Here is a 26,314-nt window from a genome sequence, read left to right as displayed (position 1 = left end):
ATGCTTTTGACAATTTGTTTCACGCCTCATTTGCTATGAAGAGTTAAAACATTTTAGTCAATCTTGAGAAAGCAATTCGATTTTTTTTCCACACCAAAATGCACAATCCATATCAACTACCAAGCCACAGGTTAAAGTTCAAACTGCAACACAGAGAGAAATCAAGACTTTCCTTCAAACATCGTGGAAGAAAAAAACACTAACTAAACTTATATTTATTTTCAGTGGATATAAAACAAAATGAAATAAAACAGCCTTCCACATGTTTGGTTCCAAACAGCCTTTTCTCTACTATTAAAGAAAAAGCAAAGAACATAGACCCCTCCCTGCTCTTACCATCCTTAGACAACATGGCAGAACCTGGATAGATGCTTCAAGCAGAGGAAGAAATCTTTCCTTATTTATAATGTGGTTTTAATGGTTTTTCATTATTTTTAAAGTTTAGATCACTGCAATACATTTGTACTATCAAAGGCAGTTTCAAAAACAATGATTAGGCCAGGTGCGGTGGCTCACGCCTGTAATCCCAGCACTTTGGGAGGCCGAGGTGTGTGGATCATGAGGTCAGGAGTTTCAAGACCAGCCCAGCCAAGATGGTGAAACCCTGTTCCTACTAAAAATACAAAAAATTAGCCAGACATGGTGGTGGGCGCCTGTAATCCCAGCTACTCGGAAGGCTGAGGCAGAGAATTGCTTGAACCCGGGAGGCAGAGGTTGCAGTGAGCCGAGATTGCACCACTGCCCTCCAGCATGGGCGACAGAGCAAGACTCCATCTCAAAAAAAAAAAAACAACGATTATTCAAGATCCTACCCTACTGACAGCCATCCAAAATTCAAGTGGCTCACATTCTGCACTTGCTAAGAGCCAGGCACAGTACTAGTAGGTAGGTTTAAACTGTTATAAATACTACAAGATGCAACTCAAGAGTCTCTAAAACACTGTCCCAGAGAGCTTTCTACAGTGATGAGAATGCTCTAGATCTATTTTGCAACATATGACAGACAGCTACTGACAACAGATTGTGCTGCTGAGCACATACAATGTGGCTAATGCCACTGCAGACATTAACTAATTTCATTTAATTAATTTTTTTTAAGAGACAGGGTCTTTCTCTATCTCCCAGGCCAGAGTGCAGTGGCTCACTGCAACCTCGAACTCCTGAGCTCAGGTGATCCTCCACCTCAGCCTCCCAGGTAGCTGGGACTACAGGCACACACCACCATGCCTGGCTAATTTTTTAATTTTTTGTAGAGACAGGGGTCTTACTATGTTGCCCAGGCTGGTCTCAAACTCCTGGGCTCAAGCGATGGTCCCGCCTCAGCCTCCCAAAATGCTGGGATTACAGGTATGAGCCACTATGCCCAGCCTAATTTTAATTTATTTTATTTTATTTCCTTTTTTTTTTCTTTTGAGTTGGAGTATTGCTCTGTCACCCAGGTTGAAGTGCAGCGGTACAATCTCAGGTCACTGCAACCTTCACCTCCCGGGTTCAAGAGTCTCCTGATTCAACCTCCCGAACAGCTGGGATTACAGGTGCCTGCCACCAAGCCTGGCTAATTTTTGCATTTTTAGTAGAGATGAGGTTTTACCATGTTGGCCAGGCTGGTCTTGAACTCCTGACCTTAGACGATCCACCCGCCTTGGCCTCCCAAAGTGTTGGATTACAGGGGTGACCCACCACACCCAGCCTAATTTTAATTAATTTTAATTTAAATAGCCACACAAAGCTGATGGCTGCCATATTGAACACAGCCATTTCAGAGAATACTTTTAACGCTGAAAACGTTTTATGTTGGAAAAAGTTTCTTCAGACACATGAAATGCATCCTGATTCTGAGTTTTCTCTTTAGGAAGGCGGAATTGTAATGAAAACTAACCAAGTACAAAGATCCCCCTTCACATTCTCATCAAAAGAAGAAATTCGCTTCAGTTCAAATCTGCTTTGTAACTGGTGGGACAGGAGGGACGTGTATAATAAAAGTGTTTGCCATGGCAGGGGTGGGGGTGGGGGTTCCGGGTGGGCACCTTAGAGCCATGTCACCTAGGACCCCGAGAACAAGAAAATAACTCTTGTTTCACCTGCTGGCTGGGAGTCTTATTACTGAGCAGCTTCTTCAATGATTCTGTTTCACAGGTCTCTCTAACCAAATGGTATCCTCTTGGAGGGAAAGGAAGATCTTTCATCAACTTTTCCAGTATCTTCATAGAATATCAAATGATTTGAGGCCAGGTGTGGTGGCTCATGCCTGTAATCCTCACACTTTGGGAGGCTGAGGCGGGCGGATCACTTGAGGTCAGGAGTTCGAGACCAGCCTTGCCAACATGGTGAAACCCCATCTGTACTAAAAAATACAAATATTACCCAGGCATGGTGGTGCACATCTGTAATCCCAGCTACAAGGGAGGCTGAGGCAGGAGAATCACTTGAACCTGGGAGGCGGAGGTTGCAGTGAGGAGACAGCGCCACTGCACTCCAGCCTGTGCAACAGGGCAAGACTCTGTGTCTGAAAATATATATATACATATATATCAACTGATGTGAATGCGCAAGCAAGCAATAAAAAAAATTTATTATAACAACACCTTTCACAATGTAAATTCAGACCACTCGTCCAACTCTACTCATTCCAGTCCCTCCTGAGAGGCAATACAACATATATGAAAAGGCAATGGAGGCGGAATGCCTGGGTGCAAACTGCACCTATGCCACTTGCTAGATGTGTGCCTAAAATGAGTACAGTAATAGAACCTACCTCACAGAAAATGTATATAGACTTCTTAGCACAGCGCTGGGCACCTAGAAATTGTTTGATGAATTATTTTATATTATTAATTATTCAATACTTAATATTTCACTACAACAGCAAAACAATTTATTTCCCTTTGAGGTTCCACATATCATGAGGGAATCTAACCTACAGTCTGTAATACTTGAGACGGGACATGTATACAAGTTGAAGTTTAAGGAGTGGTTTTGTCATAAATATATGGCAGGAAATACGCACCCGTGTAGCATTAGCCATTTTAACATCAGAGAATAACCTATACACACAGAGAGAAAACTGTTTCACGACTGCCAAGTTTTGTAGTATCCAATCCTGAATGACAGCTCTCAAACATAAGCTTTCAGAGGGGGTAAAGAGAAAATGTACAATAACAACATTTACTCATGCTGACCATGCTTTAACCCAAGATTTTTGCCACACAAGTGGCAATGACCAAAACTAACTCCCCAAATGCAATAATCTATGAAGTTTCTCCAGACACTCAGAGATGTCTCCACCAAGCCAGCTGACTCACTACATCAAGGTGACAATCCAGTTTACCAAAGAGATCAAAGGCATCCAAAATATACTGGTAGTTCAATATATTACAAAACTAATCTTCTGGAAATATTTGTAAATAATCTTCCCCTCAGCCTACAAATCTAGTGAAATATTCTCCACCCTCAACAAGGCGCGAGGGCAGCACAGGCTTTGGAGTTCATCTGCCTCAGGGCTGACTCCTGGTACCATCATGTATAGCCCTGGCCAAAGCGCACACACCCTTCGTCGTACGTTACCTTAGAATCTGTAAAATGCAGAAGGGAAAGCCTGTCACTAGGAGTGCTAAGGGAACTCTATCACCAGCATACTCTGAGCCCCACCACATGCCAGACACGACCCCAGGCACTGGGCCACAAAGAGCCAGGCGTGCTCCCGCCTTCCCCTGAGCAGCTCCAGGCCCACCCGAGAGGAGGAAGGATGGGTGGACATGCAGGGGCCCCGGCAGGGAGCGCCCAGCACAGCACCCGGCAGAGAAAGCAGAGAGGCAGGCGCAGGTGCTCCACCCTCTTCCAGCGAAAGAACACATCAAACACCCTGCTTCTCTTCCAGCTGTCCAGAGCCTTTTTCTGGCTTCCTACCCATCTCTCACTCCACCTACTGCAAGCTGCCGCCTTCCCGACCACTCCTCTGAAGGTCACCAGTGACGAAATGACCACGATGTCAGCCCCCAGGCTTACTGGGCATTCCTCAGTGCTCACATCAGTTGTGCATGTCTTCCTGCCACCCGTGGAACTCTCCTCAGCTTTTCCATCGCCCTTTCTGGCTCTCTGGGCGGCTCCTCTTCACCCCTAAAGGTTGGTGCTCCCTAGAATGCCCCAGCACCTCTCTCCTCACCAGACACATGCTCCACGGGGCAATGCCATTGGCCTCTCAGCTGGCACCTCAGGCTGCAGCCCTTGTCCCCGCCTCAACTGCACATCCCTCTTTTCCTTCTGCTCCAGCATCTCCATCGAGCTGCCTGGAATCCATCTCAACCCAACATGTCCAAATCCAAAACCACAGCCTGGCACCAAGTACATGAGATGATCCAAAAGCAGGAACACCTTCAAAAAATCCAGCGCTGTATGATTCCTTCCCACAGTCAGGTCAAGAACCTTGTGCTTGCACCCCCTCTTCTGTCCAGCCTTGAGGAAATAAAGGTGGCATCGGGGCTGCCACTGGTCATTTCAACCACAGGCAATGGAAATGCTACATTTAACAACTGTCCTGCAGCACAAGAGGCTCAGGCTGGGCATCTGAAAGACTAGAGAAATAGCTGTGATGGTTCCTCTCCAAACTGATTTTACTGCATATTCATCTACAGCTCCATTAAAACCAATTTTTGAAAATGTTCCATTATTTTGAATTCCCTTGTACTGCTGTTCATCCCTACAATAACGGCAGCACCCCCATGTGGATGGTTGGTCTGCTGTCTCTGGGATTAAATTTCTCTGGAAGGTAAGCCTTATGAAAGTAGGGACTAGGTTTTGTCACTGTGGTATCCCCGGCCCCTAGAACACTCTGCCACATGGCAGGCACTCAATAGATACCAGCAACTGAATAGACGGCAGCAGCTATTTGATGAATAATTGAAGTATATACACAAAGGGGCATGGTATCTGGCAACTGCTGGCAATCAACTCAGGCCTCCCACCCACCCCAACGCTGACTCCCCACTCTCCTTTCCCAGGGTCTTGGAAGGCATCCCTCCAAATGCCTCTTCTACCAGGTTGGTGTCTGAGACTCTCAAAGACCTCAAAGCACATGAGGCTGGGCCTGCTCCTCACTGAGCCTGGTCACTCGGAGGCCCCAGGCTCTGGCTTCTGCTCCTATGCCCACCCCAGGGCTTAGCAGAGCCCACCATCTCACCACTTGTCTGCTTCCCCGAGCCCCGCACACTAGCCTGCGCCCACAGCTGCATGACGAACTTCTCCACTCTGTCCTTGTAATATGGCAAAAAGGATAACTATCCTCTATGCCTGGAAAAGGAGGAAATGGCTTGATTCTTCTCCAACAGAGAGAAGCTCATGAGCATTCTGACAGTTATTTTCTTAGGGCTTTCTCAGCAGCTTCAGAATGTTCTCATTGCTGAAAATCTTACCACTAGATGAATGACACATTACTACTGAAATTCCCTGAAAGAAATAACACAAGTAGACAGGTGTTAGCTTTCTAGGCAAAAGATACCTTTTATCATAATGATAGAGATTTAAACGTGGCTGCTAAGACACTGAAGATGCCCGGTCCCTTCATAAGTTTAAAAAAAAAAAAAAAAAGTAAAGGTCCAGTCTTACAGACACATAGCAAAAGCCTAAAAAGCAGGTTATAGATTTTGTTGTTTTTTTCTTCCCGTGGGCTCTTAAAAATAAACTGCCCACTCATTTGCTTGAGATGGGTTAGGCACAGTCATCTTTAACTTGAAAAACTGGAAATCCATAGTGATACATTACCATAAACAATAAAGCAAGATGAAATATTATAAAATAGGAAACAAGAGACAGCAAAGACTTCATTTAATTCTAAGCTAAAAACAGAATTACAGGGGTATGCCACTTGGAAACAGTCTCAGCCTCAAATTAGAGAGAAAGCAGATGAGGAGCACACACGCTGAAAACCCAGACAACAGGAATGAGCAGAGCAGTGCCGAGATTTCCCACTGCAAACAGGCATGAGCAGAGCAGTGCCGAGCTTTCCCACCGCGCAGGAACCCCGGCAGGACTGCTTACGTGAAATTTAACTTACACCCCTTGTCTAAGACAAGGTTATGAGCTAAACTGAATTTTTTTAAAAGCTGTGGGATGTAGTTTTATTGGCAATTAGAAGAAAGGAATAGTTGGGGACATAAAAAGAAACTTTTCCCAGTACTGTACTTTACCCATAAGGCATAGTAATAATAAGGAAGAGAAGGAAGGGCGCGGAGGGTCTCGGGAGCCCACCCACACCTGAGGAGGCCTGGGCAGCCTGGGGAGGGAGGGAAAGAAGGTGTCCGCTGAGTACTTTCCACAACCTCCTAACACCACTGAATCTGGCTCCAAAATGACCGTGTGGCTACAAAGATAGAAATAATCAAGACTCTATGTCATGAAATAACCTCACTGAAGAACTGGAGGAGTTTTCTGCCTTACATCTGTTCTTTTAACTATGCATTACCGTCTTGATGATTTTTAGATATGCTAATTTTGGTGTTTGGTTGACAACTTTTAGCACCATAGTACTTCAATCTGGGTACATAATGAATATTACATTTTGTTGGTTTCTTACTCTAAAATTATCTCTCATCCGGCTGCCTGGATTTCCCCTTCTCTCCCACCTTCCGGCCTCCCTTCCCTTATTCTCTCTTCCCACTTCCTCGGACTCATGGATTTCTGGACTCGTAAACCCCAGCGAATCTGAGACACCATCCAGTCTGTGCACCAACTCTCTTTCATCCAACACAAATGACCTAACAGCCACCGTGTGCTGCCTTACCCCTTCTCAGGCCCTGCAGCAGCCTCCGCCTCCTCAACCAGCCAAGCCAAGCAGGCTTTCCTCTAAATGGCTGCTGACTAGTTCACGGCCACCCTAGGTAATATGCAGTGACCCAGACAGTGGTAGGGAGCAATGACCCAGATAATGGTAGGGAGTTTCCCCTGAAGAGCAAATGTAAATTAATGTCTGGTGATGTGATCAGAAAATCCCAATGCCACCCTCCCGCCCTTGTAGCCCAAATTCTTGCCTCTTCTATGTCTGATAATGACTACAGAGCCAAAATACACTAAAAGCTCCTGAATTATAAGAATGTGGGCCAGGTGCAGAAGGGCTCACACCTGTAATCCCAGACTTTGGGAGGCCAAGGTGAGTGGATCACTTGAGCTCAGGAATTCAAGATCAGCCTGGGCAACATGGCAAAACCCCCATCTCTATAAAAAAAATAACAAAAATTAGCCAGGTGTGGTGGTGCGTGCCTTAACTCCAGCTACTCGGGAGGCTGAGGTGGGAGTCACTTGAGCCCAGGAGAGAGAGGTTGCGATCAGTCAACCAAGATCACACCACTGTACTCCAGCCTGGGTGATGATGTGAAATTGTCTCAAAAAAAAAAAAAAAGTGCCAGGCTCCATGGTTCATATGAATGACTACGCCCAGACTCCCAGGCCTCCCAGGCCAAGGCAGGAGGATCGCTTGAGCCCAGAATTTAAAGAGACCAGCCCGGCCAACACAGCAAGACCCCTAGCTCTACAAAGAATTTTAAAATTAGCTGGGCATTGTAGCATGCACCTGTGGTCCCAGCTACTCAGGAGGCTGCGGTGGGAGGATTGCTTGGGCCCAGGCATTCAAGGTTGCAGTGAGCTATGATCACGCCACAGCACTCTAGGCTGAGTCTGTCTCAAAAAAAAAAAAGAATGCAGGCTGGGCGCGGTGGCTCACGCTTGTAATCCCAGCACTTTGGGAGGCCGAGGCGGGCGGATCATGAGGTCAGGAGATCGAGACCACGGTGAAACCCCGTCTCTACTAAAAATACAAAAAATTAGCAGGGCGTGGTGGCGGGCGCCTGTAGTCCCAGCTACTCGGAGAGGCTGAGGCAGGAGAATGGCGTGAACCCGGGAGGCGGAGCTAGCAGTGAGCCGAGATCGCACCACTGCACTCCAGCCTGGGTGACAGAGCGAGACTCCGTCTCAAAAAAAAAAAAAAGAATGCAATTTTACATGTCTTAGCAATAACAAAAAAGAAGTCTTTTTTTTTTTTTTGAAATGTTACCACTTGCTCTTCAGTGGCCCTTGTAAGAGACAGAAAGGTGGGCTTCCAGGCCATTCCACAGCCTGATGGCATCTGAGTCCCTGGGGGCAGGGGTTACTTCCCTGGGTGATTCTGAAGCACAACTGGGTTTGAAAACCACTAGTTTAGTGGAAAGAATGTAGGCTTTAGCACCAGAAAAAACAGGGTATTGAACAAATTTCTAAATTCTACAAAAAAAAAAAAAAAAATAGAGATAATGATGCTTTTGCAAGACAGTTGAAAGGATTGTAGATAATACGTGCAATGTGCCTGGCACACATATTAGGGGTCCCTTAATGGTAGTCATTATTACTATTACTATTGCTTTTTATTATAGCACTGTTATTTATGGCTCTTCTAAGTCTTTCTCTAAACCTACATTTCTTTATTTGAGAGGCAAGAATGAGAAGCAGCATATCTGTAAGAGTTTTACCTATCACTCCTGACTAGAACGACAGGCTGATTTCATGTTTCCCCAAGTATCAGTCCTATGCAGCCCACCCTTTTTAAAAAACCATGCAAGGCCGGGCCCAGTGGTTCAACACCTATAATCCTAGCTCTTCGGGAAGCTGAGACAGGAGAACTGCTTGAGGCCAGGAGGCCAAGACCAGCCCGGGCAACACAGTGAGACCCCATCTCTACAAAAAATTTTAAAAAGTAGGCAGGCATGGTGGCATGCGCCTGTAGTCCCAGATACTCACAAGGCTGAGCTGGGAGGATTGCTTAAGCCCAGAAAGTCGAGCCATGACCGCACCGCTGCCCACTAGCCTGGGCAACAGAGTAAGACCCTGTCTCAAAAAAAAGAAAAAAAAAATCCCACAATGCTCAGCTGCTGACTCACGGCCACCCTGACATTTCTGCTGCCTCCTCTGCACCCAGCTGGCTGATCTCCTTCACCGTGTGCACCAGGAGGACCACTCTGCACTTGGCCATCCTGACCTTAATGACACGCCTGCCTTGCTTCCTCTCCAATCACAGAATTCCCTTTTGCCTTCTCAGGTGCCAGCCACGCCTCATGCCCTCACCCCGGTATTAATCTGATATTAGGGCTGCGCTGGCTGCTGCATCTTCCCAGGTAGGCATGAAGATGCTATCATCACTGCATTAGTCCTCCTTATGCCTGCCATGCGAACTGCAGTCCAGGAAAGCCCCCACATTCTACAAGATTGTGATAAGATACTTTCCCCAATTTTTTTTTCATTGTCCTCATTTGAAAAAGAAACAAGTCATCCTCGGGTGAAAAGATAATTCTGCTTCCCCCATAGTCTATCATATCCATTAAGCACATTCCCTACACAGACATCCGAAGGACTAAACCTATTTTACACCCACGGAAAGAGCCAGGTATCTATGACAGCTCCCACAGCGCCTGTAACGGATGCTCTAACCCACGATATTTCATAAACCCTAATGTACACAGGAAAAGCTCAGCTTTGAAAGCTATACAAAAGCACTCATAAATTTCAGACTGCCCTAAGCACCCCTCCTTTTGCTAAGACACTAGCTGGAGTACCATTTCAGACCTATTATTCTTATAACAACCTTCCTTATGCATCTTGTCCTATCAGCCTACTCAAGCACCATGACTATTATTTACACTGAATTTTACACTAACTGCAAATATGTTTATTAACAAGGCAAAGATAAAACCAGTTTTGTCTAATAATAAAACTAGTTTTGTCTAATAAAAATCGAAAAATGCGCTATTAATTACTTTTATTCATCATTACACTACGATGAGTCTCACTATGTTGCCCAGGCTGGTCTTGGACTCCTGGCCTCAAGCAATTCTCCTGCCTCAGCTTCCCAAAGAGCTAGGATTATAGGTGTTGAACCACTGGGTCCAGCCTTGCAAGATTTTTTAAAAAGGGTGGGCTGCATAGGACTGATACTTGGGGAAACATGAAATCAGCTTGTTATTCTAGTCAGGAGTGATTGGCAAAACTCTTACAGATATGCTGCTTCTCATTCTTGCCTCTCAAATAAAGAAATGTAGGTTTAGGGAAAGACTTAGAAGAGCCATAAATAACAGTGCTATAATAAAAATACTCAGTTATTACAAAGCTAAGAACTCTCATATGAATAAAGCTGTAAGTATCAATTCATTTCAAAATTCCAGATACAGGTCATACATTCATCTCTCCATTTTTTTTAAAGATTTCTGCTTTTGAAAGACTCATCTAAATTGTCCACTATGTCAAAAGTATTTAATTCCTAGCGTTAGGAAATAAACAAAAATTCAAAGATTTCAAAAATATAGTTTGGAAAGGAAGAGAAAGAGGAGAGTCAAAACGAATTAGCAATGCCATAACAATGTCCTTTTTTAAAAGGACACGGTTCCAGAATTCCTACATTTATCTCTCTATCTCCATCTGTCAGTTGCTCTTCGGATCCTGCACATCAGCACATTGTGAACAGACGGTGGGTATTTTCACCCTGGACCAGGTAGAAAGCTTGCCTGCCTGTACACGCTGACTGCCTCCCTGTGTTATCTGTCCACGTTCCGTTTGAATCCAATTTCCTTGCATTACCTCTGCCCAGGTCAGGGATGAATGGCCGTCAAATTCCCAGTGGAATAAAAAGAAAAACGCTTTTCTTCCTGAGGCAGCAAGTTTCAATTCACAGAGCACATGGCTAATCTACATATGTGAAGGTCACGGCACTTCAGTCAAAGAGGTTAAGAATGGAACAGCTCACGTAAGGGGTTGTCTTAAACATCTTGGCATGATGCCCAACAAGTAAGACTGTTGAAAAGCAACAGATAGCTTCTGGCAGCAGCAAGGGGAAAAATATTTTGATCATGTGACGCCATACACATCACCTCGTTTATTTCATGTGTGAAAGTTTGAGAGTCCCTGAAAAATACCACATACGCAAATCAAATCCAGATTTCAGCTTTACCAATTTAGCCATGCTAGTACACCTTCCTCTTCATAAAATACATTTATATGGAATTTTTGGATGCACCAAGAACAAAACTTCAACATATAGACAGCCAGTTGGCTCAAATATCTTAACAGCTGATTACAACTTCTTTGCATTAGTTTTTCCATGAAGCATGAAACTACTTAGACCGGGAGAGGGTATTTAGACTAAAAAAGCATATTCTTTTAAGTTATCCAAATATAACTGTCTTAAATAAAATTCATCTCCATCTTTCTCTATTCTTCTCTTTCTCACTAATAATATAGCAATATGCAAAATTACAGAAACAATGCACAATAAAAGATAAAACACAAAACTGCTTTCCTTTCAATTTCCCTCTTCAGTAATTAATTGTAGAATAAAACACTGGTGCTTCTAAGTGCTTGTATCTCTGACCAATATCACAGTGGAGGAGGAAGGACAGAGTCCTGCCATATACAATAGACATGGGTGAAAGAGGAAAAGTCAGGATTGCAGAGGGCATATCTCTGCCTCCTGTACGCATGGCGCCTTCCTGAAATGCGTTCTGCATCAGCCAATTCAGGTTAAAGGCAGTTGGCACTAAGATGGGGGGAAAGGGATGATTTCCACACCCGGCAAAGTCATAAAAAGTAGGACTGTAATTTTTAAAACTTTCCAACAGTCAACAACAATAAATACTTGTTTAATACATGAAGAAAATAAAGTAGAAGCAAAAGATCCATTTTACCAATTTGGAAATTGTCTGCCAGCCACCCATTTCCTTCAACTCAAAATTCAGATTGCTTATGAGGCCAAAGTTATGAAATCTATATTTCTAATTAAATGGAATACTAAGTAAAATTTAAACACCCCACAAACTATCTTAATTAATTTAATCACCACTATTTTCTCAGTAATCTAAGGACATCACTCTATGCTCAACAATTAATACAACGTTTAACAATTTACAAATATTTTCTAGATTATCTACTTCTGTGGTACAGTGCCCCTACACCAATCTCACTAAATGTTTATTGATGGTAGGAAAATTAAATTCTTCAATTTTAAATCTTCTGAATTTATTTCCTCACCAGTTAAAAATATGACTGTTTAAAAAACAGGCAAACTACAGCAAACATTTTAGAACTGCTCAATAACTTACTTTTCCTAAACACTGGATAAGGTAAAAACATATCAGGAAATTTGAAAACTGCCATGGTATGGATTAGAACTAAGCTTCAAATATAAACCTATTTGCTCTGAAAGACTGATAGGCTGCTAAGTAACTTGTTAAATTAACTAATAGAGAATCGCCTCTAACTCATTTTAATTCCTTATTCATAAGAAAATACAATCCTTTGTTACTCTATTAAAAGGTCCTTTTCATTGCCAAGCAGCATACGTGTTTCTTATAAAGTTTAGTCCTTAAGAAAATTCCATGAGTTAAGTATCCTTTCCCATTCTTTGACAAATGAGGAAACCACACCGCAGAGAGAAGCTAAGTGACTTGCCTGAGGTCACACAGCTAGTAAATGTCTAATCTTCCGGTGCTGTCTAACCTGCCAGCTTTTGGCTCTAGCCCTTGCCCCAAGCCCCACGCCTCTTTACCTTCACTGTTTGTTTCTCATCAACCAAGTCTTAGCTCATCAGACCTCCTTTGCTGTAGGAGCCTTCCTGCCTCAACTCCACCCCAACCTAATCTATATAAAGTGACCCTCTAACATCAAAACTTCTTTCACAAAATCCTTTACACCTTACTGTGTAGCATGTTTACTTGTCCTTAATTCCTGCATTGTCCATTTGTGGAGGTCACCAAAGAATCCCATCACCCAGCATGGTGCCCAGCACACAGTGGGCTCTTCACAAACATGTGCCTTCTGCCCACATTATTGCTGTGATGACACAAATCTATAGTTCCAAAGCCCTGACGCAGACGGTTCAATACAGTGAAGTAAATGAACTGAGTATTAAATCCTTCATGTTACTGATGTGAAGGCTTTTCTTTAGCAGAAAAATCACCATATGAATGACACCCAACACAAAATCCAAATTAGGATCACTTTCTCATCAATGTCACAGCACCAAAGAACAATCTCCAAGTACACTGACCTTCCACATAGAATAGCAAATACTGACCAAACAGATTTCCTTGCAACTGATATTGGAAATGAATAATTTCCATTCATTAGGAAAATTTCAGTTTGGATACATCATCTACTCCATAAATACTTCTTAGATGGTGCACTTTGAGGTATAGATATAGTCTTTTTGCATAAGAACTACAGAAGAAAACTGTAGCCATTCACTTTAATTTCCACTTTGTAAAACACCAGGAGTCTATGATAATATACCAGGGAAAATTAAGGATCATATGTCATCTTTACTCTGTGTATCTTAAGCACCAAGTGGTGCTCAGTAAGTATTTGTTCATAATAGAATTACATTTTGTCCCTGATAGTTTTATAAATCTCAGCATTTTAAAAAAAAAAACTGTTCTTTATATATTTGAGGGAGGACCCCGTTATTCTTAGATTTGACGTTCCTGTTTTGACTATTTAAGAGCAGCCCGAACCCTTCATGCATAGTAAATGATAATTTTGCTAAGGATCAAGTCTAAATCATATATTCAGTGAAGTTGAAGCAAACACAGAAGCAAGTTACTTGGCTAATGAGAGACCAAAGTCTAGCACCCAAAAGCTCCAAGAAGCCTACTTTTAAATTTTTGCAACTTCGTTCCTTTGCAAAAAGTTAATTCTCCTAAAAAGCCAGTCATTTTTTGCAGATCATCAAAGTGGGAAGGTTTAGGAAGTATAACAGAGGAATGATTGTTGGCCGAAGAAGAGACTACTAATTAATATTAGGGATGGGATATTGAATGGGGTAGCAGCTTGGGTCCAATGGCATCAGCCATAGGCTCTGTGGGTAAACCAAAACCAATTTATATAACTGCTGAGAAAGAGTCCCAATCAGTACAAAACCACATTCTGTAAGGGAAACTACAGTGGAATGCAAAAATCTATGTATTTGCACAGGTCTCAGTTTATATCCACAGAATATGTCTGGGATCTAGTGTGGTTTAATAAGCTGTTCAGTGGTGCGTAGCTGATTAGGCACTATTTGTTTAAAAATTCAAAGCAGCACAGATTTTTGGAGGTGGGAGGGGCTGAGCATCACCTAATTGATGCCAGCAAGGGCTTGTCCTGAGTCAGCCACACCCCGAAGTACAGCAGGACCAGGCAGAGAACGAGAAAACAAGCCCCACATGGGAAGGCAGGTAGGCAGAGAAGAGACAGGCCACATACAGATGCAACAGATGCCATGACCTCAGTGAAGGTTTTCAACAACCCTGCCCGGCAGCCAACATTCCAGGTAAGGAAACTGACCTCCCACCGGAGCGCAGAGAAAATGGGTGCTGAGGCCTCCAAATGAGCTAAGGTCTGACCAACTCCAAGCCCATGATCTTACCATTATATCAGGATGCCTCATCATAGAAGCTTATTCGCTCACAAATCCTCAGAATCACCCAAATAAACTAATACACAGCAAACATGCCAGTCCCCTCGGAATTATGTCTGCTTCTTCAGAAAGATACTTGGCTCAGCAGTAGCAATGTTCCACATTCCTATTTCCAAGGTCATTTATAATTCATTGGTTAGAGTGAATTTATTATAAAATATATCAGTGGTAACAGAAAATTTAAAGCGCATTTTAAAATGGGTGTGTAGCTTGATATATGATCACTGAATCTTAAAAGGTGGTTCTCAAGATTTCACAAATTAGATGCCAGCTTCTAAATGAATTTTAGAATTAACAATCACTTCAGTATAAGGCTATGAAATATGGTGAGTGGTTTAACTTCTAAGATGCTCATCACAAAAAGAAACAGTAGATACTAAGAATTCTGGAACTGCCTCCACTAATCATCAATGCCTCGCTTTCTGAAAAGTTTATTTCAGGACCCAGAAGCAGTAGCTGAATTTACTCCTCAGCCAGCATACATTATCTAAACAGTTACCAAAAATACCCCAGCAATCCAAGTATCTTCCTAAATCTGAACAGACTGTTTTAACTTTTTTTCCAAGAATCTATGTAATGTAGAAAACTGAGAAAAAGAAAAAGGACCATTCTATATAAATTTGAAAGTGATTATATTTTCCTTCTTTTAGTTATTATTCTCGGTAGTGGATCTATATTTTGCTCTGGCACAAACCCAGCAACTGATTGGTAGAAATGGAAAAGAGTCACTAGATCACATCAACTGTATGTATCACAACAACCTACAATTGTTGGCCAGATTTTGTTTTGCCAAAATCTACTCCCCCACAGGAAAAAAAAAAAAAAAGCAGGCCAAATAGACTGCTGACCCACATGGTTGCTATCGGCACTTTGTTTAAATGAGCCAGTTCTAAGTCAATGATGTCCACAATACCACGATCCAGGAATGGAGGGAGCAAGCATTAGCAGTATCTCTGCATGATCCACACACCAACAGCAGCAATCCCCAGACCCCAGCTATTGTCTGTCTCTGGCACAGGGCTGATTAAGAAAGTGGGAGCTCAATAAATATTTGCCAATTGACTGTCTGGAGTAGATATTTATCTAACATACACCTCACTGCATACACAAATGCTAAATGTTTACACCTTAAAGAAATAATTATTGCTTCCCAGTACAAGCTCTTAAGTAACAGTTCATTTCCTCTCTGTGGAAGCTGGTGTTAAAAGTACATAACTGATCTTACAAAGATGTGACTACCTATCAGCATCAGCAGCAGTTCCAGTACAATTCTAAGACTTTACACAAACCAAAGACGCCTGTTCATGAGACTAGGCAGGAGCTAGAAGTCTCCCTTCACAGCTGCCTTTAAAATGTAATTCTAAAAGGTCAATCATCTTAATTTAGTAATTTTTCCACATACAAAGAATTTCTGAAGTTCTGCAGAGGACTAAAAAGTAAAAACATGAGGGAGAGGCACAAATTTGGCGGCAGAGAACACTATGGAAAAGGACGTAGCACCACCTGGACTCTGGGTTTGCTCTGGGTTGGTGGGGGTGAGATGCCCAGAAACTTCAAACACAGAAAGAATAGAAAAAAGTATCACTATAAATGATTTTCACTAATAGTGGGAAAATAAAATTAATAATTTTTAAGAGACTACAAATGCAAAAGGTGAGGGAAGAAAGGCAAATGAAAAGTGAGAATGGTAACAGTTCATTTCCACACCCTATTTATCGGTTACCAAGTCCCAGGTTTCTCTCAACAAAATACCCTCAACCTTTAAACTTTAGAAAGGTTCCAAAAAGCTGCTTTTCAAACTTTTAATAACATAACTGGCAGTGAAACTACTAACCTTTGTAATACACATCTCCAAAGAGACCAACTCTATGAGAATTACCCCAAAGTTAGAATTGAGACGAAGTAATGTACTAATAAAAAACAAAAACAAACAAAAAAAACCATTAGCATCCTGATGGAATGTCTGTGGAAGAATTTACTCACAAACTGTGAAGTGATAAGATTAATGGTTACAAAAACAAGATTATTTTACTTACAATACACATTAGTAGCTAACAATTTTAAAAGAAAGAGAAAAATATTTTTATTTCAGTTTGAGAAGAAGGAAAAGTTCTGGGGATAGATGATGATTGGTGACAGCCACACAACAATGACAATGTACTTAATGCCACTGGAATGTATGCCTAAAAATGGTTCAAATGGTAAATTGTATATTATGTACATATAGCTTACCTCTATTTTAAAAAAAATACATATATTTAATTTTTTGGCATCCCATTACAAAAAAAGAAAAAATGAGGCATTATGGTTCAGGATTTCTTCTGGATTTCATCAAATATGGCTTCCCTTCCAGAGTCACCTGATAAGGAATGGCTTCTGGTCTAGTTCTCCAGCTCATCATTCATCAAGGCCCAGGAAGACATTGAGAAGATGGTCAACAGAGGGTGAATCTCCTCCAGATGTTGCTGCCATCTACCTGATTTTAATAATGGAAATAAGAGTAGCTATTCATAAACCAGATATGCTTAAGATTTTAGGGCTTTAGTCCGGTGCCTGGTAATAAATCTCATCCAAGAAACAAGTTAATTTGATCATTAGTTCATCTGTCAAACTCAGTAGCCTTCTAATATTCTTGGCATTGATCCATACAGATGTGGGTTTGAAAACTGCCTACTGGATCCTATTCAAATAAGTAAATTTTGCCTGGCACGATGGTTCACATCTGTAATCCCAGCACTTTGGGAGGCCGAGGTGGGTGGATCACTTGAGCTCAGGAGTTCGAGACCAGCCTGGGCAACATGGTGAAACCCCATCTCTAAGAAAAATACAAAAATTAGCCAGATGTGACGGCGTGCACCTGTAGTCCCAGCTGCTTGCGGGGCTGAGGCAGGAAAATCACTTGAATCTGGGAGGTCAGGGCCACAGTAAGCCAAGATTGCCACCCAGGCTGGAGTGCAGTGGTGCGAAGTGAGACCCTGTCTCAAAAAGAAAAACAAATAACTAAATGCAAGGAAATAATTTTCTTAGAATTACTCCAAGTCAAAGACTTTGAAAATAGAACATATTTAGTGAAAACTTACTGTGGAAACACATATTCTACTCTGAAAAAATTCACTCACTCAATTAAAGTGAATTGATAATTAAAACTATATAGTATGTATCAATCATTCCATTCATTCAGATGTCAGTATAAGGAAAAATAAATGAATACTTAGGACACTCAGGTAATGACTGATACCCAAAAGTCATTTTATCTTCACCAAATTTCGTGAAGAAAAAGTTGCTAAAGTACACCAAGTTTTTAGATCAGAATTAATTCACTCAATTACCCAATTAAACCAAAAGGGCCACTGAGTCTTATTCAAATAGCCTCCAAGCTAGAGAAAAGATATTTATAATAGTTCTACAACTATGATACAGAAATATATTCTTGGTAGAGGAACAGTTTTGCCTGGTGCCTCTCCCGGACACCACAGGGAACAGGGTTTGGGATTCCTCAGCCTCAAGCAAGCACACACAGCAAGTGTGCGGCACTACTTTACATATCCACAGAGAACCTGCAAAAACCTCCCTCCCATTCTGGAAAGGGCACCTCCGAAAAGGCATGCAACCAAAACCACCCAATCCCAAAAAGGCCCAAGAGGTGGATACGACCCCTTGAGTAACAACAGCAGTGTAAAATGTCATAAAAATGTTATAACATCCAACTTGAAAACCTAAATATTGCAAAAAAAATGGAATTGTTTTATTAATATTCATGTTCAGTCTCCATAAATCTGCTGTTTTATGCAACACACCACAGTTCTATCAAACATAAATATCGATCTCAAATTTACAAATCTACACATACACACAAAAACGAAAGTGACACGAGTGAAGTATCAGTCCCTTTTCCACCCACATGGATCAAAGCACACAGCCCCATGAGCTGAGCAGTGTCAGTCTAGTGCAGAGCTGCGAGAAAAGCCTCCAGATTGAGGACACCGGCAAAAAGCTAATACAGAGTTCTATGCCAGCACATCCAAAATTTACATCCCCAGTGAGTCTCCAAACTGAGTAGAAAATTTCATGGAACCCTAACAAATGTTCATCAAATCACTCATCTCCTAGGAAAGGGTAGGGTTAAATAAATGAAATGATCATCTTTTCGGTTTGCCTGTGATATTAAAATTTATCCTAGGAAAGCCAGTGTTCCTATTACATCAGAAGTCATCTTTTTAGATAGATACACCCTGCCCGGAATCATAAAGAAATAAAGTCTATTAATAAGAAATAGAACTGAAAACTCAACAGTATCCTATTACACCTATTCTCTTTAAAAGGTATCTGTGTCTAATAAAACGATCAAATGAGCTTATATTAAGTCTTCCTCTACGTTGTCTTATATTTTTAAAATCAGTTCTCAAACCAGAATTAATTTTTTTTTTAAAATATCAGAATAAAGACGTTATTTTCTTCAATTTCAGTAAAGGAAAATGACATTCAGAGGTTAAGTATATTAGTAAAAGTGTCCAAGTGTGATCTGCATTATTTCCACACCCATAACACACTTCTGATACACTATGACATTGAGAAAAATGGAACAAGTATAAAAAGCCTTGCCAAAAATTCATGACTAAATATAGACAAGCAGAGCCAAAGCAAAGAGGGGTTAAGGTTCCTCATTGTAGATTCAAGGTAAGGATATGCTAGTCCCTAGCATATGCTTACTGATGTAGTATTAATACAAACATAAACCTAAGTGATAGCTGTCTTAAAGAGTGGCTACCACTAAAAAAAAAAAAATACCAAAATATTGTCAAAAGTATGTACCACAAAAATCAGGACTCCCAATGAAAATGATTTGAAGCCATGCATAATTTCATCCCAGATGATTCAGAAAACAAAACTGCAGACATTTGTTATATTTTCTTTTTCTGTTTTTTAAATGATAGGCCCTTTCCATGAGCCACAGTTACTAAGTCCACCTTTTCTAACTATACACAGCCATCCATACTTTGGCAAATATATAAACTTAGGCCACAAAAATTTATTTACAAGATTTAAAATATCAGACACCCTAAGATTTAACTGGGAGTGATTTTATCAAATAATGTATCTCACACACATTTTAAGGTAATCAGGAACCAGTTTGTAACTTCCTGCTTCGCATGCTAGCTAATCACTTTTCTTCTAATGGTAAATAAGGCCCTTTTCTTAATACATTGTACTACGTTTTATAAAATTAAAAGTTAAAACAGCATTTATGGGATTGAGTAGAAATGTGGACATCATAAAACCTATGTGTGTGAGTAGACCTCAATATTCCTTTTGAGACTGCTCCATCTGAATACTCATCTTACAAAAATCTAGTAACAAACTGAATCGTCAAATGGCTTATTTCACTTTTTAAAAAGACCCTTCTCCTATAATATATACATGTTTTGTCCCGATTACGAAAACATTTGCCACCCAATAGAAACTATTTCCTGAAATCAAAAATGAAACTAAAAACATATTAAAAACCAAAATATTTCATCATTTAACAACGTGATTTAATAGCATTTTATGACCTACAGTCAGGCAGTAATTTAATATTTTGGACAAATGACTGTTTCTTAGTATAATTACAACAACAAATAATAATACTAGCCTTCCAAAAAGAAAAGAAAAAAAGGATTGTAAAAAAGACACATTCCACGTGTTACACGGTAAGGTACTTAAAAGAAATTCCTGAATCTAGGTCGCATGTCCATATTTCCCCCCACCTCAGAAAAAAAAAAAAAAAAAAAAAAAAAGGCTATTCCCAAGGGTCACAGGGACATAATGGATTCATTCTCATTCCAAGAAAACAAAATACTGAAAATGATTGGTACCATTAAGAAAAAAATACTCTAAAGTAACATGGCCCTACATCTGCCTCTAACTTCATTCGTCTCTAGTTTACGAAGATGTGGATTTTAAACTGCTCCTTTAAAAGCAGGCTGACAAAGCAAACCTTTTTAAAATTAATTACGTGGGTTTATGTCCATGATTCTTCTCTATAACGTTTTTCCTCGTGTGAATCAAAAACAGAAGTTGAAATCACAAGTTTTCTATCAAGAATAGAAAAATATATTATCCTTAAAAGCAAAACTCCAATAACTAAAGATCTGAAAGCAGTGGACAGCAGTGTTCAGCCTAGGATTCACAAGATTAATTGTTAAATTCAGCCCTTCCTTCACTCTGACAAGTCTCTAAGGTATGATTATTGTTAAAATATCTCTTCCTAAAATAAATGAGTTACATAAAAATATACATACAACGACTGTTGTTCCCCTCTAACAGATTAGAATTTTTTAAACTTTCATAGCATTAACATGAAAGAAAAATTATTTGGAAAAAACACACGCAGCACAACTTGCTTAGAATATAGTTTCCCTAATTCATTGTGTAAGCAGTTCAAACAAGCCTCAAATTACCTAATCTAACAAAACAAGAAAAAAAAAAGATTATTGGGGCATTTCTGTATTCTCCAAATCAAAAGCAAATATGAAATGATTCTTAGTATTTCACAGGAATATCTGATTTTTCCCCTTTTAATTATTGTTATCTGCAAAAATACGTAGTTTTCTCATTTCGTTTTTTAAATGTCAATTCTAACCAAAACTCCTCATCCACAAATATCTTTAAACAGTCAGAACTGATAAATCACAAAAAAAAAATGAAGCTTAAATCTTATCAGGTGAATTACACATCATCAAAATATATTGCTGCCTATCAAAATCCTGAAATTAAAAAAATTTTAAGGTTTTATTAAGCTGCGTGTGCTGATAGAATTCAAATTTTTCCATAGTTGAATTCGTAAAGGGGAGACTTTTATAAAGGCTTTACAAATCCAAAAATTGGTAAAATTCGTGGTTTACTTATTTTTCAATGGCCTTATCCTCAGTCTCCAATTAAAGTCTATGATATATGTAGTGTGCATATTGTAAGACTATCATCAAAGATCTGAATTTTGTAAATGCCCAATACTGGACACCAGCGAACTGTTTTTCTGCATTTGATCCTCTTATTAATAACTATGATTCATAATAGTTTCAGCTTTAAATACTGAACCTTACATCTGCTTGTAATAGAGCTCAGTTATTATTTGTGGCAAGAATTTTTGTGACTGTACTGCTCAGCACTTCTATTTACATCAGCAGTGCTAAATGCCCAATGGTGAGAGGGGAGCCAATCAGATGGCAGATTAGATGTCAACTCAGAGGCAGCTGTCTGGAGACTATTACAGCCAGTTTACCTCCACAATTCAAATTCCAAACCTTGCAAAGGAGATCAAGTCAGTCTTTAGGCTCAGCCTACTAGCAAGAAACAGCAAGAGTTCAGGACACTTCCTAACAGCGCTGTAGGACTCGGGTGACAGCAAAATAAAGAAAATCCAAATAAATACAATCCCAAAAGATCAATTTTCACTGGTCTGCTAGCTTACTGGATTTGCTGAATAAAATGCATGCCTAATCCATGATCAAAATAAGTTCAATTGATCCGGAACGTGCTCCTTTCACATAGCCTGCCTGTTGAAGGTGACTCCCTGCAAGCAGCCCGTAAGCCCAATAATGGATTTCCCTGGCTATTCTAAGGAACGAATCGATGTATTTTAGAATATTGCACCTCCACGTCGTTGTAAATTTTGTTATTATTCCTGCCAGCAAACGTTCGAGCTCGAAACCCGCACCGAGTGTCTCTGAATGGCTCTCCTTAAGTAGCAAAAACCCACTCGCTTGTCACAAAGCTAACCTATTTTCCCTGCCTGGACCTCGGAAGCCAAGAGGGAACGTGCTGTGGCTAAAGGTGGGAGAAAGTTCCTCATTCTTTCCCCCGTTAAAGCACACTGTGGGCGCTCCCAGAGCCGATCGGGTGGCTCTTCGCCCCGGCCGTCCTGGCCGGGAGAGCCTATTTGTTACAAAAGCACCCGAATGGTCCCCGCCGCCCCAAACGGCGACCGCGCGGGTGGCGCCTCGGGATCTCGCTCGCGTTCCCGGGCCTGGGGGAGGGGGCGACGCGGGTGCAGGCCGGCGGGGTCGAAGCCACCCGGCCCGGCCCGGCCCGGCGAAGCCCTCCCAGGCCTGGACAGCGCGCCGGCCCCCGGGGCGCCCCGACCGCGGCGGGAGGCGGCCGCCCCTCAAGATGGCTTTGGGCGCCGCGCCCCCGCCGCCCCCGCGAGAAGACGGGGAAAAGTACGCGGCAAAGAAAGAAACTCAGGCTCGCGGCGCGGCGAGGCCGCCGGGCGGAAGCAGGCCCGGCCGGCGCGGGGGTTACCTGGGATCTGCCCATGGTCGGTCCGGGGGTGCCGGGGCTCATCGCCGGGTGACTCCTTTGTTGCGCGGCCGCCCAGGCCGGGCTGGCAGCGGCGTACTGGGCGCCCATGTCCTTGCCCAAGCCCATGCCCGCGGCCGCCTGCTGGCCGCCCGCCGCCGCCCCCGCCGCCGCCGCCTGGGACTGGGGCTGCGACGGCGGCGGCGGCGGCGCGCTGGGGCTGCTGTACTCGGGGTAGCTGCCGCCGTAGCTCCGCATCATGGGGCTGGGCGAGGTGAGCAGCTGATTGAGGGTCGGGGTGGCCCCCGACGGGTGCTGGTTCTGCCCGGCGAAGCGCTGGAAGCCCCCCGCCGCCGAGCCGGCGGCCGCCTTGCTGAGGCTTGCGGCCCCGCCGCCCCCGGGGCCCATCATCATGCCGCCGCCCTGCTGCCGGGGGGAGCTCAGCACCCCGTACCCCGCGGACGAGCCCCCATAGCCGCCGCCGCCGCCTCCTGCTGCTGCTGCCGCCGCCGCCACAGCTCCCGCTCCTGCTCCTCCTGCTCCTGCTCCTCCTCCTCCTCCTCCTCCTCCGCTGCCTCCTCCTCCTCCGCCGCCGCCCGCGCCGGGCCGGCTGTAGCCCGGATAATGGTTGCACTGGCTGTTGGGGTACCCTTCGTGGGAGTTCTGCAGGGGGTCCATGCTGCCGGGGGCCCCGGCGGCGGCGGCAGAGGCGGAGTGCATCATCCCCATCCCGGGGCTTTGTTGTCCGCCATGTTGATCAAAGCAAGGCCCAGCGCGGCCGCCGGGGCCGCCGCTCGCAGGGGCAGCGCTGCCATAGTAATTATTAAACTCCGGGACGGCCGCCGGGCCGCCGCCGCCCCCGGGCACGGCGACCGGCGGCTGCTGCGCGCCCAGGGCGCCGAGGCCCGGGTGCTCGTAGCGGCCGGCCGCCGGCTCCCCCATCTTGGGCGGCGCGTCGTCCTCGTCGCCCGGTTTGCTCAGCAGCGGCGGGCCCGGGGGGTCGGCCTGGCCGCCCGCGGCACTGTCCTTGGCGCCTCCATGTTGCGGCTGCTCCATGTCGGGGCCGGGCTGAGGCGCGCCGCCGCCCGCGCCGCCCAAGCTGTTGTTGTTGGAAATGGGATGTTGCTGCTGCTGCTGCTGCTGCTGTTGCTGCTGCTGCTGCTGCTGCTGCTGGAACTGGTTTAGCTGCTGCTGTAGTGCGTGGTGGTGGTGGAGGTGGTGGGCATGGTGGTGGTGGTGGTGGGTATGGTGGTGGTGGTGGTGCTGCTGGTGGGGCGGCGCGGCGGGGGCTTCGCCAACGGTTTTCAGTTTGTGGTTGGGGAGCAGCCCCGTCTCCATGGCCGAGCCCGGGCCCGACGAGGAGGAAGAGGACGCCGCCGCTGCCGCCGCGGAGGAGGAGGAGGAGGACAGCGCGGCGGCGCTTCCACCCTCCTTGAGAGCCGCCTCGGAGCCGCCGCTCTTGGCGCTGTGGGTGCCGGCGGCGGCCGCGGCGCCCGCGTTATGGGCCATGTTGAGTTCGTGACGGGGGAGCAGGGGGTGGTGGTGCACACTGTTCAGGCCGCCGCCGCCGTCGCCGCCGCCCCCCAGCATGGGTCCCGGTGCCGCCGCCGCCGCTGCGCCGCGCGCCCCCGCCTCCAGGTCCCGGGCTCCGGGCGCCGGCCGCGGCCCGGGGGGCGCCCGCCGTTCGCCGCTGCCTGCCCGCGCCCGCGCCGCCGCCGCCGCCGCCGCTGCTGCCCGCGCGGCCATGATCGCCGCGGCGTGGCGAGGCCGGGCGGGGGGCGGGGGGAGACAATAACCCCCACTTTTCAGGCCGCGGCCCCTCCTGTGCGCATCCACGCGGCCCGCCGGGAAGCCGCGACCCCCTCCCCCTCCGCAGGCCCCGCCGGAGTGCCGGGCCGGGCACGCCTTACGCTCTGGGCCTGCTCCCGCTGTGTGCTTTCATGGTGAAAGTTTTTAGTTCAGGTTTAAATGAAACTTTTCTCTTTTCCTCTCTAACCCGGATATGGGTAAATACACGACTGGCTGAGCCTATCGGGCCCAGCATGGCTTGAGAGGGAGCGGGCGAGCTCGAGCAACTATTATCCACTTCGCTCGCATTACTCCCGCGCACTCGCAAAACGCGGACTGGACTCGTCCCCGGGCCGCCGCCGCCCGCCCCGGCACAGCCTCGCGGGGCCCAGCCGGGCTGGTGCTAAGGCTGGGGCTGGGGCCGGGGCCGGGGCGGCTCCGCGGCCGCTCGGAGCGCGGCGGCGTAGAGCGGCCGGAACCTGCACTTTCCCCTCGGGCCGCTGTCTCCTTGCCAACCGGGCGTTCGCGTGTTTGTTTTCACGTCTAAAAGGAACGATACAAAGGTGGAAAACGAGTCTGACTAGCAGACAAAAGAGGGAGAAGGGCTGGGAAACAAAGTTGTCTATTGGCCTCAGAGGTTACAAGGAGCCGACGGAGAAAGAAAATATTTAGGCAATCTGCAAAGGCACGGTCTCTCCCAGGAGTTATGTAATTTTCAGAACGTTCGCCTCTGCCTTGATTTCGGGCCATCGGCGTAATTCCCACAACTTCTTCCAACTGCAAAATTAGGAAAGATTTGAAATGAAGGTTAGCCCCAGTCAGAGCTATGGCCTGTACCCAGTAGGTACTCAATAAATGCTTACGACTGACTGCACCCGCCCCAGAGAGAATGTTTACATAACTCTTTTTGAAGGCACCTTAAACACGTATGTAGGTTTGTCAATGTATTCCCAAAGGAATATGTCCAAGTATTCCCAAAGGAGCATTTTTCTTACATGCACTTGGATGTCCTCTCTCGAGTATGTACAGTGGTGTTTTCTGCGCCAACTTTCACATGAAAATTTAACTCTTGGTGCCAGAACAGCGACAGCTATGGGTTAGCTCGTATCTTCATAAATCTGTATGACACCTTTCATCATGTTTCAGAGCTTCATGTGCACCGTTAACCCTCTCGATATACATTCAAAGAGATGTGGAACGAAACTAAAATATTATAGACATTATATTTAATAAATATAACATCAATAATAATATAAAACAGTCAACTCTAGTCCTAAAGTAGAAATGTTCCATACTTTCTTCTCTTAAAAATTGGTGTCTATTAACATTTTATAATGTTTTTAATATTTGCATTGTTATTAATGTTTTCAATATTTGCGTTGTCACGTAGTAACATTTTAAAAAGCAAAACTTCTTAACCTTAGGCAATGACCCACTTGTACTAGTGTGGACTCAGTTTTCATTGAGCGAAAGCATTTAAAACCTGACAGAAACAATACTTACAGTTTTGGTATAGTTTCCAAAATTATTTTATTCTTCAGCTTTCCATAAAAACTATTTTAGTTCATTTCCACTGCAGCAGTGGTTATTTGTTTGACCAAGTGTAAATATGTTACATGACTAAATAGAAAAGGATTGACGGGAAAACTGGTGACTAATTGGGATGGGGGGGGAGGGAATCAGGTGCACACCCAAGGGTCATTATAGAGTGTAGAAACAACAAATTGCAATTCTACGCAAACAACTGGAAAACGGGGTATATCATCGTGTGTTACAGAGAATAACAGA

At 44.1% G+C, this 26,314-nt stretch overlaps 1 protein-coding gene across 8 annotated transcripts in view; it reads right to left on the bottom strand.

Annotated features, from left to right (window-relative positions):
• ARID1B (AT-rich interaction domain 1B) overlaps positions 1–24,484 on the bottom strand; it is a 430,820-nt gene extending 406,336 nt beyond the window's left edge. For all 8 annotated transcript variants that reach the window (XM_030809883.1, XM_030809886.1, XM_030809885.1 and 5 more), the window contains exon 1: positions 22,742–24,484. In XM_030809883.1, the coding sequence (XP_030665743.1) occupies positions 22,742–24,484 (1,743 nt within the window). The remainder of the gene's footprint in view (positions 1–22,741) is intronic.
• Between the last annotated feature and the right edge of the window lie 1,830 nt (positions 24,485–26,314).

This window comes from Nomascus leucogenys, chromosome 3, assembly GCF_006542625.1.
Source record: "Nomascus leucogenys isolate Asia chromosome 3, Asia_NLE_v1, whole genome shotgun sequence".
NCBI classification, from domain to species: Eukaryota; Metazoa; Chordata; class Mammalia; order Primates; family Hylobatidae; genus Nomascus; species Nomascus leucogenys.
This window is presented reverse-complemented; position numbering and strand designations above follow the sequence as displayed.